The sequence below is a fragment of the Thunnus albacares genome, chromosome 1, assembly GCF_914725855.1.
Source record: "Thunnus albacares chromosome 1, fThuAlb1.1, whole genome shotgun sequence".
In the NCBI taxonomy this organism is placed as follows: domain Eukaryota; kingdom Metazoa; phylum Chordata; class Actinopteri; order Scombriformes; family Scombridae; genus Thunnus; species Thunnus albacares.
The window spans coordinates 19,669,615-19,691,839 of NC_058106.1; the positions used below are offsets into that span (position 1 = coordinate 19,669,615).

Sequence of the window (22,225 nt, forward strand, 5' to 3'; positions counted from 1 at the left end):
GACAAGACGCTGTCACAAAAATACCAAAATTCTCAGTGTGTGTGAGTATCTGTGTCAAGTTAGACTTTGTCATCCACCCATGGAGCAAACAAATCCAGGTCTCATCTTGGACAGAAAGAGAGGATCTGAACATTTAGGGGATATGTAGGGAAAATAATAACCTGCCATTCAAAATAATCCTTATGGGAGCCATCTGTGGTTTTAGCTATGATCGACAGGACTGACATTTGCTGAGTCAACCTCAGACTGCAGTCTGTGATCCTCACTGGACAAAAGTTTAACCTCAGCTAACATTAGCCCTGCTCAGTCAACAACCTCCCTGTATCTGCCACGCTTTTGTTAACATAGAGGTTGAGAGAGGCATAAAAATCAAAAGAAAAGAGACAGAGATGTATTAAAACAGGGAGACAAGTGTATTACGTACTTCAAGACGCTGTGATTATATAGCTGAGAGAAAAAAAACAAAGTGGGCTGGTACTACACAAAAAGAGCCATTAGAAGATTTTTTAAGAGATCTAAGGACTGATGCTGCAGAGCTAAATGGTCAGATACATTCTGTCAGAAGATTTTACAAAATGTATGTTGATAGGAAATGCAAATTATTACCCTCACACATAATGAATATGATAACGTGTATTAGGGGTGGGCCCGAATACAAGTACGTTATTCGACAAAGCACAAATAGTGGGGTTATTTAATGAATATTTGTTTCATACAAATATTTTTTAAATTATTTGTTTTCGAGAAGAAAAAAAAAAGTCAAATACATTACATCGCTATCTCAGTCTCTGTCCTCTACTCCACTGTTAAGTCTATCAGCAGGTCTCAACGAGGGGAGTCACATCCACGTGCTACATGATGCACATTTCCTAATTTGGACATCACTCCTGGAGTTGGGGGTGTTCCCCAGAGATAAAGACACAAACGACTGACACAAGCGAAGAGCTCTCAAGGGGTTCTCCATAACCTGTTGTTCCCCTTCTCCTTTCCATAAAGTTAGGTTGTAAAAAATAGGCAATAAATGAAAAGGGCAAAGCCTCTTTCCATTTTTATTCGAATACAAATACAAATACAAATAATTTTGCTGCCTCAACAAATACAGATACATATACATATACTGGGCTCTCTGCACATCCCTAACACCTAAAATAGAGGTGCTTGTGCACTTCTATTTTAGTTTATGACTCTTAGAATGAGGACATTTTTATAAAATCTGCTAATTCTTTAAACTAGGGCTGAGTGATTTGATATATACATTTAAACAATATACATTTGTCTACTGTCAGATATTTTTCCATAACACGTTGTCTATCCCTTTAATCCAGTGTGTTAGGCCAGTGTGGGAAATGTTGCAAATCAATAAGCAGGACTGATTGATGGCAGTATTGGATTCTTATACAATTTCTGCATCTGTGTGATGAAGTAATTTTATTTTATTCAATTTACTGGATTAGCCAGAGGCAGACATTCATGTCAGGGTATTTTATCCAGTAACAATTTCTCAATATATGTTCATCATGACATAAATGGACATATATTTTGAAAAATATGCTATATCCTAGTGTATTTTATCTGAATCATCCAGTCTAAAATGTCTGTTTTAGTTTTAAAATGTAGATTTAAGTTAGGATAAAGGTTGACATAGGTATGTAGTAATAATGGTTAGGGTTAGGTGTAAAGGGATAATACTTTTTCACAGCAGGCATTTTGACTTGTCAAAGCAAAAAAAGCACAGGTGTTACTAACAACGGTACTGATGGCTCTGTTATATTCAAGTGTCTCAGGACCTTGACACTGAAACAGCTAAATTGAATTCAGCCATCATTAATCTGAATCATTTACACCTGTGCTTTTCCTCCTGTGACATGTCAAAATGTTTTCTGTGAAAAAGACCTGTATTAATTCAATCAACAGTATGTCTTCATAATGATGAACAACCCAGTCTCACATCAAAATGTTTAATAGCTATGTCGGTCCACAGTGCAAAACATATTAGTTTCACAATAACACCCCTAAAATTGTGAGATGCCTGTGTTTGGCCTATTCTTTTCTTTTAGCCTGCGTCCACATCACGTGAAGTTTCTGTCTGCAAAAACAAACAAAATGGCTGCCATTCCTTTTATTCTCAGTGGAAAATGCAATATTTTAAGATAGTTTGGGCATTAAAAATCATTTTGGAACTGTGGCACTGTAGCAGAAAGCAGGCCGAGCCACAACACGGTGTCCACTTAAGGATCAGTTTGTAAAATCAGCATCTATCTTTGTATCATGGCAGCTGAGTTGCTGTTTCCTCTCCTATGGGATTTTGTACACGAGATTTTTTTTGCAATGCACTCTGGTAGAATATATTTGGTGTGCAGTCACATCACTTTAATTTCTGCCTTTGGAATAATTTCACTCTACGCTTACGTAACTTTATAACAAGTGACTACCATTTTTTAGTACATGCATATGTGTGTGTTTTTTGTTATTTCTCTGTAGTCAGGATCACTGAGGTCGCTGATATTGTATTCCTTGGGACATGCAACCACTTGCACCCACACACTCACACTTTTATGTACTCACACACTCGCCTTGACTCCCTCTATTCCCCCTGCTAACCCCCATTACCCCTCTGTGCTGACAGAGAGCTTTTCCAGTCCAGGTCACAGAAAAGGCTCTCCTGCTGCCTCCCAAAAGCTGACATGCTCAAACACACCCCTCCCTTTCCTCACTCTTTTCCTCTGCACTCCCTCAGACTCTCATTGCCTGTTTTGCTCCCCCCCCCCCCCCCCGATCCTATCTCTGTGTCATTCTGCAACTCTCTCTGTCATCAAAATGAACTTTGAAATATTTTTCTGTGTGTTCTGGTCACTGGTTGTGCTCTGTAAAGTCACTGTCAGCTTCAATCTGGTGACCCAAGCAGTGACGGGAAGTGAGAAAAAAGTGCTGAGAAGTCCAGAACCCCTTAGAAACACTGGCCACTAGACAGTAATCACAGCAAACTGGAGTCTACTAAAGTTACCAAATATCCTCAGTGGTTATTTTTCATGAGGACAAACATTAATTTTGCTAAGGGAGCTCTATCTTGTAGTGAAGCTCTGAATTCTTACACATTTTGTGAAAGAATGCAGTGAAAGGTATTTTTGAACAATTGTTCATATGGTTTTATTGTTTATCGGGCCTGGAGAGGCACGTTGCTCCCCTAAGCTGACTGACCGTCTAAATGCAAGCCGGTATTGATTGTCCTTCCTCAGGCCTTTCACACAGCTTTGCTGAGGACACATTAAACGTGTTATAAGTCATTAAGAGCTCCAGGCGTCAAATCTCACCTGTCTAAGTTAAAATATATTGACATACTGTGCTCTGACAAACTTTTTTATTTTTAGAGGCAGCCTCTAGGTGTGCACTGATGCCTGGGATGTGTGTGTTTGTGTGAGCTTATGTGTTTGTTTATGTGTTTGTGTCTACATGTGTGTATCATCTCTGTACTGTGCTGAACACTGGGGAGCATGTGTCAGCGTATGGTTGTGTTGGGTACACACAGAGACATTGAATCTGTGTGTGCTTGTGTGTGCTTGTGTGTGTGTGTGTGTGTTTGTGTGGAAGGAGTAGGCTCGTCCTCTTGCTGCCCCGGGGGCTCAGAGCCCATTTCCTGTTGTGCAGTGTGATAAGTTTCCCTGTCAGATCCTCCCAGCACCACTATATTTCTGATAAGCTCCACCGCTAGTTTTCCCGACCTCTGGCACAGAGATCAATTTGAGATTGATTCAGAATGCCCTGCTGGGCTGAGCTAGAAGATCAATTTGAGATGGATTGTTCACGCCAGGGGGCCAATGACACGCAGTGCAGTGCTCACTTGCTTTCCCTCCTTTGCTTTCTTCACCCCTCACTCTCCCTGACTGTTGTTATTTCTTTCTCTCTCTGCATTTTTTCTCCTCTATCTACTCCTCTCTCTTTCAATTGTTTCACACTTGTCCGCTGTACTGTTGTTACTTTGTGTTACACCCTATGCCTTTCACCCTTTTGCATCAATCCTTATTCATGCCTCCTTTTCTCCCTCTTCCACCTGCTTCCTTTACTTTTTTCCTTCCAACTTAGAGCAGGCAGTAGGGACAGAGAGAACTTCATTAGTAGGGGGACCAACCTCTGTAGAGTGATACACCTGCCGGACAGCAGAGATAACTCATCTAGCTTGGTAACGCCACAGAATATATGGATATAGAACAACACACAACCCCACACACACTGAAACAACAAGAAAATATTTGTATTTTCTTAGTCACTCTGTTATCATGGTCATTCTTACAAGCATACCCTGAGCTATTGGTGTCACCACCGCAGGCTCATGACCTTATCTCTACAGAGCATCATGTCTACAGCCACCATATCACTCTCTCCCTCCTTCCTTCAAACCTCTTCATCTCTGCTGTCTCAAAGGCTCGGCAGTGGCCCTGAAACCAGCAGATGCACTCCCCTCCCTTCTCCGCACAGTGTGACCTTTTCTCCAGCAGTACATCCACCTCTGACTGCACTGACCTTTACCTACAGTACAGCCCCCGTCATCTCTCACAGGAACAGACTGCCGACAGTATTACATCGCTTGTGCATCCATGCAGAGAGAAGGCCAGGAAAGGTCAGGGAGAAAAGCTGGACAGAGAAATGAAAATAGGTTACACAGTAAAATTGTTTCTGAAATGAAAGGGGAAGGTACAGTAGGCTTTGCTGAGTAGTTGGTGTGCTGTTTTTTTGCAACAGCACAAGCAAAAACTGCCACCACGTCCATGTGCTTGTCAATCGTAGTCACTCTCTCTCTCTCAAGGATGGTGTGCAAGGATGCTCGGTTCAGTATGCTTCGAGCAAACCCGTGCGTATGAAGTCTCTTCCCAACATGTTTAAAGGCAAGTGTTTATGGCTGTTCTGAACAATCGCACTCAAAGATGAGGCGAAATGTCTGCTGTCATGTAGAGAAGTGAGTAATTAATTGTAAAAATAGGGATAAAGGTGCACACTTTCACAGTCTCTCCTCAAGGGCATAAAAGAGACAGACGTAAGTGTGTGAACAACAACAACAAAAATAAAAAAGCTTGAGAGACAAGTTCTCTGCCTTCAATCACTGTGTAAAGTAGGGCGTGCTTGTCAGACTGTCAGTTTTGGATAGTTACAAAAATGGCCAGAACCCCACCTCTGTGTTATGTGAGGAGGTTTTAGGTGCTGTTCAAAGTACAGTAATTTGTTTGAGGCCTTACCTCTTCATGCTGGCTCAATGTTGAAACTATTGCTAATTCACTGCAATTGCCTAAAAATCTGTTGCATAAATCAATGTGCCGCTGCCCCAATACAATTAAAGGATAGTTTCACAATTTATATATATATATATATATATATATATATATATATATATATATATATATATATACACACACACACATATTAAATTGTAGTCTTCTCAAAAGTCGAGGCTGTACCAGGACCCCTGGCCTGAGGTCAATCAGCGGTTTGGCCGGAACTGCCTGGACATACTCCATGTGGTTGACCTCATCCTTTGCAACCCCGCTTCAACAGCTGATTGTGAGTGGGGATTCAATGCCATGAAGCTGGTCAAAAGGGACTGGCGGGCCGGTCTTAAGAGTCAGAACTTGTCAGACCTGCTGACTGTACAGCTGTCCTCTGCATCCATCACAGACGCTGATCCAGCCCCAGCCATCAAGTTGGCAAGCAAAATTTAATGTCAGGCCCTGGTTATGGGGGACAGAATCCACAGTCCTCCTTCTGTGCAAAAATGTATTTGAAAGTCAGAAGCTCATATGAAGCTTCAGTAGTCCAAATGAGCAAAATTAAGAGGATAACTTACAGAGTTACCACCTTTTTACTGCAAATTATTATCCTCTCACTGCCGCTCAGTAGAGAAACACTGTCCAGGGAAACACAAAGAGGGAATTTTGTACTAAAACACTTTAATGTTGGAAGATATCCACTTCATTTGACTTAATTTTGTCACATTAGCTTAAGATAAACTTTGAAATATATTTTTGCTCAAAACAAGGACTGCGAATCTTGTCCCTCATTGCTTACATTGTAAGCAAATTTGAGAGGGATCTTTTAATGAACAGGAGGAATGATTACAGTGAGCAAAACCTGTTTCAATGTTTATTTGGGCACCTGAATATTAGACAGACTTGGGAAAACTGTGAACTTGTGTATGATCTCAATCAATAGAGCAGATTACATTCATTTGAACAGGAGCTCACATATCTGCAGCAACACACTTTTAGTCACAGGTCTAATCTACAATGCAACAGGAGTTGCATTGTATATCATGTTTCCATATTTTCTTTTTTTCGTTTACCTTGGTTGACTTTAATTTACATTTTCCACTGTTGGATATCACTTTGTTCAGCTTCTCCTGCTTTCATTTACACTAACACAAAGATTTATGTGACACTACACACAAAATCCTGTGGCACTGAGCAGAGAGTGAGCCTTAAATATGTACACATGCATCATGGGCCTGTACTGGTTTCAGGCTTGTTCTACAGTCAGTCAGAGGAACTGATTGGGCCCTGCACAAACTCATAAAGTAATAACGGCGCATAATGTAATAAAAAATGTAATAAAAACTGTTAATGTGATAATCTGCCAATAATGTAATCAAAATGTTGAGCGCAAAATGTAATAACTGTTTGCATTATGTGCAAGTTATAAAATGCAACTGATGCAATGTGAATAGGACTTCCAGCTGTAGCTAATTTTCAGTCATTGTCCCTGGTTAGGCTTTTAAGGGATAAAACACACACATAATACAACACCCTAATTCAGGCATAGAGACTAACAATAAAATAGATATAGACAAAAAACCACTACAAACAGTAATTTAGACAACAAAGATGACAAACGATAATCAAGAACAATGACTGAAAACGATTAAGAACAACAAAAAGGAAAGAAAGTACGTATGCTATAAACTCATGTATCTCGGTGTTCACAGATTTGCCTTTGTTTAAGCCATAGTTTTGCCTTAGTATTGAAAGCTTTAAAAATCAATTAATGTTTTTATTTCTGATGACAGGGTATTCCAAATCTGTGGGCATTTAACTGGAAAAGAGGATTGACCAAATGTTATTTTGCATTTTGCTGGTTTGCAGTCTCCAAAGTGGCTCCTTTGCTATTATATTTTAAAATCATTTGACTGACTAGTTCTGGGGCAAGGCCATTCACACACTTAAAAATCAATTTTATAAATGAGAGATTTATAAAATTCTCAAAGCTTAATAAATTATTCTATTTTCGGAATGATGCAATGGTGCCATTTTATTGGGCTCTGATCCAATATCTTCAAAGCTTGTTTGTATAACCACATCGTAGGTTTCATTACTGATTGGGTTGTCTGGCCCCAGATGGTTACACAATAAGAGAGATGCGATAGAATCATGGCGTGCATATATAGTTGGAAATGGCAATTTTATTTATATAGTACATTTCATTGCAAGTAAGATGATTTCCATTAAAAAACATAGGCATAAACATGAGAACATAGGTAACATAAACAATATAAATATCAGAATATAAACATAAGTAAAATGCAGAAACCGAATGAATGAAACATACAGCCACCGTACATTAAACATACCACACAGCAATTAAAAACCCAGAAACATCAACACAATCCTGTCCTATCACATCTACCCAACTGTAACTGTAACAAGTGCTACCAAATGCGTACACAGACACACAAACACGCACACAGTACTTAACCATAAACCTGGGAGAATAGGAAAGTTTTCAGTTTGCTTTTGAATGTGAACACAGTTGTGATGGACCTCAGGTCAGCAGGCAGCTTGTTCCAGAGAGCAGGACCACAACAACAGAGGGCACCCTCACCGGACCTGCATCTAATTCTGGGTACAGCTAGAAGACCTGCGCCTGATGACCTCAGAGGCCTGATCAGGCTATAATCAGTGAGCAAGTCAGAAATGTACTGAGGAGCCAAACCATTAAGTGCTTTATAGACTATCCCGTATTGTATGGAGAGCCAATGAAGTGATTTCAGTATCGGAGCAATATGTTTCATGTACGTGAAGGACTCTGGTTGCTGCATTTTGATTGAGCTGGAACCGTCTTACTGGCTGTTTGGGTAATCTAGCAAGTAGAGTGTTGTAGATGAACCAGTTTCTCAGAGTCAATTTGAAATATGAATGCTCTGAGTTTTTATATATTTTTAAGTGATAAAACACTGATCTGGTGATATTTGTAATGTGATTTTCAAAATTGAGAGCAATATCCAAAATAATACCAAGGTTTCTGACTTGCTCACTGCATTTCAGAGACCTGTGGTGCCAAGTGTGAATAAATTTCCTGTCTCTGTTTTTTAGGACCAACTATGAGTGTATCATTCTTGTCTGTATTCAGATTTAAAAAGTGTCTGGACATTCAGTAATCAATATCATCAATACAGTTTACTAGTTTGTGAAGAGGACTGAGATTACAGGAGGAAAGTGAAATGTACAACTGTGTGTCGTCAGCGTATGAATGATAAGATATATTATGTTTCTCTATGATGATACCAAACAGGAGCATGTGTAAATTAAAGAGCAGTTGTTCAAGGACTGACCCTTGTAGAACCCCAGATTGTCTCTACAGATTTAAAACTGCCAATTGAAACATAAAAGCTCCTGTCCTTATAGTAGGATGGAAACCAGTTAAGAACAGGACCCGTTAAGCCGACTGAATCATGAAGCCTTTGAATTAAAATGTCATGATCAACAGTATCAAAGGCAGCAGTGAGATCAAGTAGTACTAAAATGGAAGTTCCCTGTGAGTCACTGTTGATCTTAAGGTCACTGATTACTCTTTTGAGAGCTGTTTCAGTGCTATGATTTGCTCTGAAACGCGACCAGTATGTATCATATATATTGTGAATTCAAAGATATTCATCCAGTTGTTTGTCTACAACTTTTTCAAGTATTTTACTTAGAAAAGGGAGATTGGAAATTGGTCTATAGATGGATCTAGGTTGTATTTATTCAACAGAGGTGAGATTACAGCATGCTTGGGAGAAGCAGAGAAAATGCCAGTCTGCAGAGAGCTATTAATAATACTTACTATGTCATTTCTAAAGCAGTGAGAGACAGGTAGGGAAGGAATCAAGAGAACAGGTGCAAGACTTAAGGCGCTGAATTACTTCCTCCACATTTCTGGAGTTAACAGGTGAGAATGTAGACATTGAGCTCATGGCAGTAAATTGGTATGAGGGTGACAAGGGGCCAGGAGTATTGCTGCAAGAAATTATCTCTAATATGAGAGACTTTTTCCTCAAAGAAAACGGCAAATTCATCACATTTGGTAATAGAGGGAAACTCATGAGGGATAGATTTGGAGGTATTAATCAGTTTGTCAATTGAAGAGAATAGGAGAGACGCATTATTGTTCTTCTAAGCTTTATTATTCTTTTTCCATCTTCCATATGTTTTTCGATTGACTACTACTTCTAGATACTTTCAGCTACAGAAGCCATTCAAATACCAAAATGTTCAGCTCTTTCAAGAAACTTGTGCTTGTATTCAGCTTTTTTCTGCCTTTTCTACTTTTTAAAATATTAACCTTTTTTCAACAAATTTTCACAATGTAAGTAAATGGGAGCAATCTCCAAATCCTCTTCACTTTGAAATGCTTTTCCTTCTGCATACTTTAACTATATATACTATTACTATAGACGTCATTTGAACTTTAAACAGGTCAAGGTGGAGACTTTCAGCTATCCCTTTCTGCTCCTCTGTTTTTTTCAAAAAAATCTTCAACCCTTATAACTTCCACAACGTTCACTTCTCATAGACAAGTTATACATCAAAACGTAGACAAATTTGTCTTATTTCAGATAATGTGCCTATTTAAGCAATAGGACTTACAGTTTTTGAATTTTCTACCTTAAAGCACCAAGAGAGCCCTTCAGCTGTCTCACTGACTGTCATGTTACTTTACCTCTCACTGTCTTAGACAAAAACACAAATGTGCTGACTTTTGAAACTGTGACTCTGTCATTTTTAACTTCATCCACACAAATTACACATCTACATCTTCAGCAAAGTCTTATGATTGTGACAGTGAGGACATTTCAACAATATGACCTGCAGTTTTTAAATGATGGTGTCTTCTTTGAGTTGTACCTCGGCAGAGCTCTCTGTGTGTTATCACCAGTTCTAATCAACATACAGTAACACACAGCTGATTGTGATTAGCTGATTAATCCTCCAGCAGTTTGTGCCTCACACACATACAGATACACACATACTGACACACACACTGACACAAAAACACACACACATACACAAACATTTATCTATCTTTGTGGGGACTTTTGCAGGGAAAGCCATTACAGTTTAGCTTCCAGCTTTTCTACCAATGTATTTCAGCTCTTAGCTTCTTTAGATTATGCAGTTCAGTTTCTACTTCTAGCATTTTACTTAACATTTCTGCATTTTCAGCAATGTTTTGCAGCTCTCAGCTCTTTACTCTAATACCTTTTTTGTTCCAAAGTGTTTAGCAATTCAGTTCATCTGTCTGATATCTATACAAATAATTTCTTCTCTCCACCTTTTCAGGCAATTCATGGAAACTTCCAGCTTTTACAGTACTTAAGTTTAGCTTTCAGCTTTTCTAGCAATGTATTTCTTTAGGTAACGCAGTTCATCTTCCAGTTCTGCCAGTTTTACATTTTTCAGCTTCCAGGTTTTTCAGCAGTGCAGTCAGTGCATTTGAGCTTTCAGATTTTTCAGGCAATTTGTTTCATATTTCTGCATTTTCAGCAATGCTTTGAGATTCAGGTCAGCCTCTAACGTTCACATCGCAGGAAATGCAATTTTCTAGTTCTGATTATTCGATCAGAGCTAGAAATTATTTTGAGTGGTTCTTGCCATAATATGGATTACTACAGTAGTCTCAAATGCATTAAGAAGGCAAGAAATTCCACCAATTAATTCATTTACAAGCCACACCTGTTAATTGAAAGGCATTATAGGTGACTACCTCATGAAGTTGGTTGAGAGAATGTTATATGTGTTAGTTTTGATGCCTTCAGTATTGTTTACAATGTAGAAAATAGTAAAAATAAAGAAAAACCCTTGCATGACATCTGCTTGTGTTGAGTGCATTGCTGCATTTGTTGAGCGTTGTGCTACTAGTGCAACAGGGCTTTCTCAAATTCATCTTGTTTTTGTATTAATAGATTGACATGCATGCATTTAGATGTTTCAAAAGAAAAGAAGCCTGTTGTGAAACCTCTACTACTATTCATCCGCCACTATTTATGCACAGAATTACACGTCAAAGATTTTGATTTCTGATAAACAGTTTGCAACATCCTGTATACATTATATTTACATTTATAATATCTATACTTTCATAAACTGAATTAGATTTGCCAATATCTTGTTTATTTTTTGGCTTTGGTCTTTTGTTGAGGTGGATTCTGAGACAGTGTGCATTATTGCAGTATATAGAACACCTGAAATGCACAAAAAGGAATAATTGTTTGTGATTTGCATTTGAATAGCTATCCTATACTTGAAAAAACACGGGGCACAATTGAAATGTGGATCATGCTGTATATGGATCAAATACTGTATATATTGGACCTGAGAGCATTACATTTTAATTTGTTATTACAATATATGTCAAGTGATTATATTTTTAACAAAAAACTTTCCACTAAACTCACAATGTAATAACTTGCACAAAATGTAATAACTTATTATATTATGCACAGAAAGTTATTATATTTTGCGCTCACCATTTTGATTACATTATTGGCAGATTATTATATTAACAGTTTTTATTACATTATGCACATTTATTATAAATGAGTTTCTACAGACCCAAAGTGTCTGACATGGCCAGAACAACATTGCTATTCAGAATGAATACGGATATATTAGTCACACAGGCCGAGGACTCTCTCCACACTTCATTTAACTTCATTTTACCAAGGTGCAGACATAAGCAGAATGGTCCTGCTATTTTGTGAGGAGAAACTAAATGGCGAGAAATTCATCACAGTGAACTGCAGCATATATTCTGAAGCATTTTTCCAACAACAAATGAACAACGCAAACTGACGGTATTGCTGTGGTATGGTGATTTTTTTTTCTGTATGTAATTTGCAACGTTTGCCTTTATCAGTTGATTTGCTGACTATCCATCAAAAACCATCAAATATCACATGCTACGATGTCTTCCAGCCAAGTCATCAAATGCAGGGAGACCATATCTATGTCCTGGGAGAGAATTAATGTGGTGGGTTACTGTATCCCTCACAGAGTCACCATCATCAGCCTGGCCATGAGCTGACACAACACTTCAGCACGGACCCACATTGACCACAGTTCCAGGACACACTGGTAAAAAGGTAGGTGGACATGGGTATGTTGCATGTATTTTATGTTTTTTGCAAGCAACAAAATGTTATTTATTCCCATTAACAATAAATAAATAGATATTATCTGCCAATCTGTGACCCTGTACATTATACTGCCCTCTTTAAATAATGTCTATAGCTGTCAGTTTTTAAATGATGATCAGGATGTAGCGTGTACAGCTTTAGCTGTGGGTGGGTGTCATAACAGCTGGCAGTCAGCTGTGTTGTGACAATAAGGGTAATGTCACAGAAATATGTCTGGCAGGCTGATGTCTTCCATAAACATGGATTGACCTCAGTATCGTTTTCTTTACTGCAGATTGCCTAGATTTGCCCTTTGCTTTTTCCGCTGCTTCTGGTGGTTTTACAGATGTCAGGCAGCTGAGCCTCCGGCGAGATACAAATATATGGTCCATCAAAATAAGTGACAAGTGTTGCATGGGGAACAAAATGAGATACACACTTCAGCTGCATATTAACTTTAAAGGATCTATTCTAAAGATTTGGTCACTAAAATGTTGAAGGGTAATTCTGGTTTATTACATCTTGGGTCTTTATTTTCATAGTTTTGGTCATCATTTCTATCGATTATGGCAACATTACACTGATTAAAGTAATAGCTGAGATTTAGGAACATGGTGGCATTACAACAACAGTGCCTAATTGGGCAAGAAAGAGGCAGTCAGATGACGGTATACCACATTATATAAACCATGTACATCTAAAGCCATTATGGAAGGTCTGTAAGTTGGTCTGTTAACTCTAATGGACACCTTTGGTTGTAATTTTATCATATGCCTCCATTTTCTCTCACAAATAAGTTTGGCTAACCTGGGGTTTATTTAAAACCTACATGTCATGTTTCTTTCTCCATCAGATTTGTTTTTAATGATGTTGACATCCAGAACTCAGGAATTAATTTGAGGAGTACAATAATATTATTACTGATAAGAGTGATGGCCAGAATAAGTTTTAATATACTGGGATTATTTTTTGTCACTTTCTTATCTATCTTTGTAATGTCTGCTATCAGATTAGCTTGTGGAAGACTACACATCGGATAGGACAGAGAGTTCATACCCTGATGCCTCCATCCTTCCTGCTCCATTTGAAATCTTTGAGCCTATACGACAGATGGGCTCGCTGCATTGTTTCCAGCCTAACTCAAACTCCTCTATGACCAGCCCTTCTGATAATTGAAACAGATGAGAGAATATTAAAAGAATGAAGCACACAGAGAAAGCAGACAAAAATACCAGAGACCATATGCTCAGTACACTCTGCCACTCAGTGTTCAGGCCAGTCCCCTCTCCTCCTTCTCAGTCGCTCTCTCTTTCCCCTCTTCACTAATGTGACAAGCGATAAAACACAAGCACACAACACAGCTGGACATTTATACTGATAAAGCTATGACCACACAAACTAAGAATCACTGTTATAAGTTTGCAGAGATTTCCTTTGAAGTTTGGTTAAAACATCAGGGAGGGAAGAGACTTAACCTTAAAATAATTAAATAGATTTTGGATTGTGGAGCTTCCATCTTCAATATTTCTCTGTCTCTTAATGGCACGAAAAAGACAAAAAGTAAGAGAAGAAAGATGAAAGAATTGCTTAACTACAGAAGTTTTTTTGTCATAACCCGCACAGTTTTCTAAATCATTGGATAATTGCTACACACACTCATACACACAGACCGCTGAGACCCTTCCTCTGGCACCTGAGCCTCCCTATATAGGCCACACAGTACAGTGAGCTTTTGTAGTAGTGCAATGGAGCAAACAGAGGCCACGGCTGTAGCAGCAGCATCTGGGCTGTGAAATGCTCACCACTCTGTCTACCCCATCCCTCCTTCCACAGCTGGGGCTTGACAAGCTAGAGGGGACCTGTGACAGTCATGAAACATGGACGATAAATGATGACAAAACCCTTATGTCGTCAGACTCGCTCTGAAGCAAATGGCCTGTGGGGTGACATATGAGCAAGTGGCAGTGGGGAGAAAGAAGGAGAAAAAAATAGAAGAAAAGCTTTGATTGAAATAAAGGGGAGGCAATCATTTTTCTTTAAAATGATAATCCAACTCTTTAGCAGTAATAACAATCCAGAAATGCTAGCAGCCCGCATGGTGTTGCATTGGGAGATTACATTGCTTTCGCATCTTAGACATGAGTTAGAAAGTTTGTTCGCAAAGTAATCTAGGCCACAGGCAGCAGCGTTTGTTGGCCAGCTCTGTGAGAACAGTGGGAGGAGGGAGGAGACGGGGCACGCTGCTGCCAGCAGCACAGAGCAGGATTATTGGAGTCTGGACAGGGAGATTTTTGGTGGCTGTCTCACCCTGATTTACATTTGTGACTTTAGCTGTAATGTAGTTTTCTGTTTCTGGGAGATTATAATGTAGATTGTCTTGTCTCGTGGGCTGAGGCTATATCAGGGCTGATACCTCAGGTGTGTTCCATTTGTATGTGTGTGCGTGTGTTGTACTGTATGACTAACCTCATTAATGCATGGCCGCACGCTGTTGAATAACTACATGGTGGAATGGGCAAACAGTGTTTGGGGTTTTAAGGTTTAGGCAGAGATGGTCAGAGACGTGGGGAATGGAGGAGGGAGCGGAGAGCAGCAGCCTCGCTGGATTAACTGTTCTGAAGGACAGGCTGGGGACATAATATATAATGTCCCATACTGCAGTATTCATAGTACTGTATGATAATGATGAAGCATAACAGAGGGAGAGGGAATGGAGCTGCCAGGAATGTAGAAATATCAGTATTTATTTGGGAGCTGCAAACATATGTGGAGTCCCAGTTCTGCAGAAGCACAGAATATTAATGAGATTTACTGATTCGGCGTGGGACAAACAAGCTGGCATTAATATTATTACATCTGTTAATATTCATTTCCTATTCTTGTTTGTATTCCTAATCTGTTTTGCATTTTGGTGTCCTGGGGTGGATGTCCTGCAAAGAATTTCAGTATTATTTATTGAATATTTATCATGTTTACCCTAGTTGCTTTAATGCTAACATATGCCCTTACAATAGCTCTATTGTCAGCAAAAAGACATGTGTGTATTATTACATGTGTGTAAGTGGAGCTAAACATATGTTTTCAGGAAGACAATATATATAATTTTTTTGCATTACTGGTGTCTCTCTTCTCTTTTTTGTTTAAAGGATGTCTCCGAAGTGCCTTGCTTTGCTTGCATGTCTATCAGTGTATGACAACAGAGGAACAAAAGAGATTCTCATGGACTTCCAGATGACATGTGGAAGAAAAATGCACTGTCAGAGTCAGTGAGGTAAGAGCTAAGAAACTGGAATCTACTCAAACAGACAGTTTATTGGTGGTTTATTCTCATCAGAGGAGCTCAAGCCAACAGAGCTGCAGCCAGAGTAGGTGCCGTTCAGAGAGATGCTGTTTAAGGAGAGAGAGAGTTGGAGGTAAGAGTAATCTAGGCATGAATGAATTCAAACAAGCCCACACACTATCCCCCTCTGCCCTCCATTCCATCCACCAGCTATCTAAGCACACAGTTAATGTTAGTGTAGCTCCACTGCGCTGTATTGAACCGCTGGCAATAAACAGTAATCAGCTCAAATCATATGTGTGCACTACATCAACAGATAGATTAAAACATTGACTGATGGAGACAGCACCTCTGGCTAAAATCAATAGCTGCCTACATACACAGCTGGTATGCAGCTAATAACACATAATACTGCATTGATTGCAATGCTGATGTGCAGCCTTTGAATCACAGATAAAGGGCTGCAGCAAATAATAGAGCACATGATTATCTGTGAGTGTGTGTGGGTGGGAGTGTGTTTCGGGGGGCAGGGAAAGGGGGGGTTGTTGGGGGGGCCATGGTTTGTACTTACCCGTAAGTGGTGTTGCTGGCCCTCTTACTTGCTGCCCTGGGGCGGCTGGACTTCAAGTCTCCACTCATGCTCATGTCTGCATGGGAGAGCAACCAATTAACGTCATACTGATACAGTAAAGAGCATCATAAAACAACACAGCATGAGAAGAACTTTCAGATGATTAACTAACATGCAACATTGTCTGGTTATGTTCATCCTGCCTGAAACTTCACTCTTTTCATTTGACCAAAATAACCCCTAATCTGTCTTTTGTTTGTTTTCACAGCAGTTTCACACAATTCTGTGTTGTACTCATTGCCATAATTTGACATGATAATGAATGAAGGGTCGGCTAAAACTGACAGAAGCTGTTCTTCATGTCCATCTTCCTTCACACCCATGTTGATTGCTCCTGCCAGTCTGAGCCAGCTGTTCACCTCCATTTTTGTCTCCTGTCTGCAAGCATACAACAGGAACCGGGTGCAGCTTTAGTGGTGTGCCCCTGCCCCCTTCTCTCTGTCTTTGTATGTCTCTCTTGCAAATACCTCCATACACATGTTCCAATGAGCCAATTAACCATGAGCCATCTTTACTACAGGATATGCCAACAGCTCACTGCTTGTGCTGGTGGTGGTGTGGTATTGATTTACCAAAAGTGAGAATAAAAGAGAGAAAAAGGAAGGAATGAGGAGAGGAGAGGAAAAGAGAGGAGAGAAGAGGAGAGGAGAGGAGAGGAGAGGAGAGGAGAGGAGAGGAGAGGAGAGGAGAGGAGAGGAGAGGAGAGGAGGCCAGTCTGACATGGACAGATGGGCGGTGAATGGAGTGTGACCGGGCCAGCTGCACATGCACTCACACAGCTTGACTGTCAAATGGCTGGAAGCTACAATTAATTAAGTATGGGTTTGAATGTGTGAAAAAAAAAAAATAGACACGTGTAAGTGCCTTTACCTCCCACAGCAGAGATTATTTTCTGAGTTTATAGTCAAACAGTGACCCACTGGATGACTTGTCTGCAGCCAACAGTGTCTCTGCTGGTGAGGAACAGGCCCCTGCTGCTGACATCTAACTTCTCTGAACTATACATGCATGCACACCTGCATCCAGATGGAAAACTACTACTGTGTAATAACCCTATCAAATATTATGACATGTTTTAAATATCTAAATGCTGATCAAAGTGACAATTTTTGAAGGAATATTACTGGTACTTGTAGGAGATACGTGAACACATTTTACTTTTAGAATATGATGAATATGATTTTTTAACTTGATGGCCAATCATTGTTCATGTAACATAGGTAAAACAGCAAAAATAAACTTGTATTGCAGCCTACAGACCAGAAAATTAATCTATTTAAAGTTTTTCAAGATAAAATTAAATAAAATCAGATGCAATGTGATCTTCGGTCTTTTTAGTTATATCTTCTTCCACTAAGATGACAAAAGATTTATGTTTATGACAATATGTATTAGACAGACCACTTTAAAAACATACTGGACTGTTTTTCATCTACACAAAATGGTGCTGAAGTCATGTGTCAGACAGAAACAAAACTGCATTTTATGGCATGTTTGCTGGCAACATGATGACTGTATGATTGACTGCATGATGAAGCCATTACACAGGAAAAGAGGGGAGGATGCTGCTGAGCACAGTTGTCTCGCTCCACAGGAGAAAAACCTCAGGAGGTAATCAGACTGCTATTTGGTAAACAAAATCGTATACGCTGCAATTAGCCTCTCCAGTGCAGACTTCACATACACACCCATGCACAAATAAAGAAACATAGATGCATGTGTATTTTTGTTAGATGGATGGATGGTGGCTTTTACATTAGAATTTTTTTTTCTGATTTGAGGTTTGTGTTGAGTTAAATTTAGTACATTGTGTTTCCTTCATTTACTGAAAACAGTCCAATCTTTAGCGAGGTGTATGAATGTTTTACATTAGAATGAAGTCAAATCGACGATGACGATTGTTATGATGTCTTTTTCCTCCCTTCTTTGTTCTTTTTTGGTGAGTGCCATATGTGCTCTCAACCCAAACATCGAGCCTTTATAAATACCACTTAAGGCAGATGTCCTCTGTGATAACCCACATTATGCTCAGTAATTGTGTTGGCTGTGATGACGATGAATGCAATGATAATGGTGATTGATGTTAAGTAATTATACATTTTGCCCATATCGTTATAGATATGTGATTAATTTTTTCTCATGTGTGCCTTTCTAATTTTATCTTATTTATTTACTTTTTTAAGTTACAACTTAACATGCAACATGTAACATGCCAATGAAATTGGACTCCAACATAATAAACTATTAAAAAAGAATGATAGCATCTGTATGTGTGTTGAAATGGCTCAGGCTTTGTACCCTTTGATGCACTTTGTTTCGCCTTGGTTGTCTATAAAATGTAAATGATGGAACTTCATGAAATCATGAACAGTATTATGAGGAACTGTTGACTTTTGAAAGATTATTTTGCCATCCTAGAGGTTCGTTTTCCTCTGTATTAAAATAGATATTTTACAACAGTATTAAAACAGCTGCTTTACATTATACTGCATATGACAAAATGGGCAGCATGTCATGAACGCATGATGAGTCACCACATGATTCTTACTATATATCAGCTGAATCAGAGATAAGCTCAACACACTCTTGCTGAAAAAGTGTGAATACATCAAACAGACATCAACAATTATTTAACAGCATGTTTGTAAAATAGGAGCAAAGGGCACCAGAGGACACATCAAGGCCACACACGATCAGCCATAATGAGTTATAAAGCCTTTGCCTCGGTCTTCAGTTTGTCACTGTGCTTTATATCGACGGATGTCAGGTCAAGTGCCAGACTGTCACTTTGTACTAAGCCAGAGTGAGAGCCGGCTTAATCACCCTACCTGGAAACAAAATTACACAGTGGAAAAGCTTTTACTGATTTTAAATTTCTGGGGGGGGGGGGAATGCTTCAACTGACTGGGCAGCCTTTGAAGTCAGACAGCATCCACCCTGCTGAAGTGTCCTTGAGCAAAACACCGGATCTCCACCTGTGATTTGACCTCCCTGCATACACTGAAAAGAGAGTTTTCCTACCAGGGTCAATCAAGTATCCTATTGTTTTTATTACTACCACAAGATAGGCTTCATGTGATTTTTTTTAATGAATGCAACTTTAAAACTCCAGAATGAGACATGCGGTCATCAGCTCTGCAGAAACACATGAGCATGCACTTTATGTTCACAGACTTTTTGGCAAGCAGTTTTATCTTCTGCACAACATGTGCACGCACGCACACACACAACTGTTACTACTACTGTTTCCCCCAAAAATTAATTCTTGCAGTAAGGCCACTAAAATTTGCCTTGAAACCCATACAGACAGTAATGTGCGTAACAAACTATAAATTACCGCTGTATGTCTTATTAATCTGTGCACTTTGAAGTCACTGATGTGTGGGAGATGGAATAATAATGTGATCAGATAAAAACATCACTAAAATTTCTGTCTTCTGTATTCATCATAATTTGCTCTCTTCCTGATTCTTTCATTTTTCATGTGATGGGCTGAGCCGCATCCTTACATTTTTATGTAATTTTCAATTAACGTCTAAATCAAACAACTAATTTCAAAACAGAACACAAAATTACTTTTATTAAACGCTTGAGTGGATGAGTGACACAAACATTTTTATCAGAGAAAAAATAATGTTTAGTAATCCTGCTCACATATCTTTATTTTCTCTGCCTAAAAGCAAAGCAATTATGACTGAATGCCTTTGCAACAATCATTTAACCGAGGACAACTGAGACTGCAAAACTGATTTCACTTTAACTGCTTTTGGCAGATTGCTTCTTCTCATTGTGGTAACGATATTGGTACAACCTACAATTTTTTATCTTAGCTCGCAGAAAAGTTAAGATATAATGCTACATGCTTTCAAGCAGCAAAAAGGTCAAGCGAGAAAATTTTCAACTTGATTTCTTCACCTAGGTTTGCTGATTTTTTTCAAATATAATTAAGGTCTTAAACTTCAAATTAACTGGGCATACTTTATATTATATAGTATATGCTTTGTTGTTACACCTTGTTTGCAGCCTGCTGTGTATTTGGCTGATGTTTAGAACATTTTGTAGATCAGTAAAGAGGCCATTCTTTGCTTGTTTCCACTTTAATGCGTTCACAGCTTTTTAGCCCTGACTTGCCATGAAGTTTATTAATCAGGCCACAGTCTGACCCCTACATATGAAATGAAATGTGGATGTAATAGTACAACATGCATGCCTCTTGCTGACAGGCTCCGCACTCTGTCATGCTGCATTTTCTCCATTTCCTGCACTGCAACTGACCTCAGGTCAGACCTAGAGTTAAGTCTGTAACCATGAAGGAAGAGGTTTAGTTTCCATGCTCGGGGCTAAATGCAGAGTGATCACAGACATGGCTGTCAACATAAAAGGGAGGAATATAACCCTAACAGAAACAAAGAGATGGTACGGATACGGATAGACTGCATGTAGGGGGAGATGTTGTGGTGTGCCAAAGTGAAAAGATTGGCTCTTAACACCACAGCAGTGGAAAAAGAGGCAAATGGAAGCTTTTGCAGTTACATGACTACACATGATCTGAGTTATAGATCCTGAAAACCCTCTTGACATCCACATCACAGCGAATGACACAGCCACAGTCTAAGATGAGTTTCACTTAAGCATAAAGTCTTTCAGCCTTTACAGAACTCTACTGAATCCTTTTCTTTCCCAACAGACATGTAGCTTTGTGAGCTGAGTGCTGCTTCTGATCAAGTGTGGAAGTTGTGAGTGTAGCTGTACAGTAGCTGCTCTGCCTGCATGTCTGGTAAAATGCTCTGATTACAGAAGAAAGGAACTATTCATGCTAATTGTTTAGAAAAAAGAAAACAAAATCTAAGCTTTAATCAGCAGAAAGCAGGACTATAAAGTAATTAAACCTGTGGCCAGAGCCATTATGCCCAAAGAGCATGCTGACCTTGCCAATGTGAGAGACAGGTTGGGCTTGGATCATACCTCTCACCATACCTAATGTAGACATAAAGTTGTCAGAAACACCTCTCAGTTCACCCCAGTGTTTACCATCATTAACTCCAACATCCCTGTTTCCTCTGACTCACTACCAAACCACCATCTGGTTAAATTAATGTGAATGTACAAGAAAAGCCAGAGAAAACATGCCATATGAGGCAAAAGTGAAAGGAAACCTGGGCTTCACAATGAAGTACAGAGACAAGCAAATAATAAGGCATGATTCTCCTGTGAGAAGGGCTAGTAGACAGAGAGGCAAAACATAGGAGGGGATAGCTAAAAAATGAGAGGCACTGTGGAAAATATTGTCTTTCAGACACACAGTGCTGCATGCAAACATCCACTAACAAATGCACACACACACACACACACACACACACACACACACACACACACACACACAAACACAGAGGTATGCACTCCGGTATACTCACATCTTGGGCTGAACAGGGTCATATCAGGGATGCAAAACAACCAGGCGACTGAGATAACAGAGGCTAGCTGATTTCTTTGCGTCTCTCTTGCAACTCTCTCCTTTTTACGTCCTCACTCTTGCTGTGTGTGTGTTCAGGCTGGCTTTTGGCTGACTGCTATGATACTACTGAGTCAGTGACAAACCAGCTAGAGAAGCACCAATGGGATGTACCAAGTGTTTTTCTTTGGCAGGGGTGGACAAGGGTGCACTGGGCTGTTCCATTAACGGGAGAACTGGCAGGAGGATTGGATGAGTGTGCAGCTGGTTTCCCCTCAGCAACAGGAGCTTGGCTAGAGCTCAGGGCTTACAAAATCCAGCCAGGCGAAGAGGAAGCTGCCGTGTGTGTGTGTGTGTGTGTGTGTGTGTGTGTGTGTGTGTGTGTGTGTGTGTTTGTGTGTGTGTGTGTGTGTGTGTGTGTGTGTGTGTGTGTGTGTGTGTGTGTGTGTG

General features: G+C 39.5%; 1 protein-coding gene across 1 annotated transcript in view; it reads right to left on the reverse strand.

The window, feature by feature from the left end:
- Nucleotides 1–21,924, reverse strand: part of si:dkey-234i14.2 (heterogeneous nuclear ribonucleoprotein C) — a 42,332-nt gene extending 20,408 nt beyond the window's left edge. Inside the window, exons 1-2 of the mRNA XM_044347899.1 lie at nt 21,738–21,924; nt 16,264–16,339 (exon numbers count right to left, since the gene is read on the reverse strand). Of these exons, the coding sequence (XP_044203834.1) occupies nt 16,264–16,339; nt 21,738–21,759 (98 nt within the window). The 5' untranslated portion in view covers nt 21,760–21,924. The remainder of the gene's footprint in view (nt 1–16,263; nt 16,340–21,737) is intronic.
- Between the last annotated feature and the right edge of the window lie 301 nt (nt 21,925–22,225).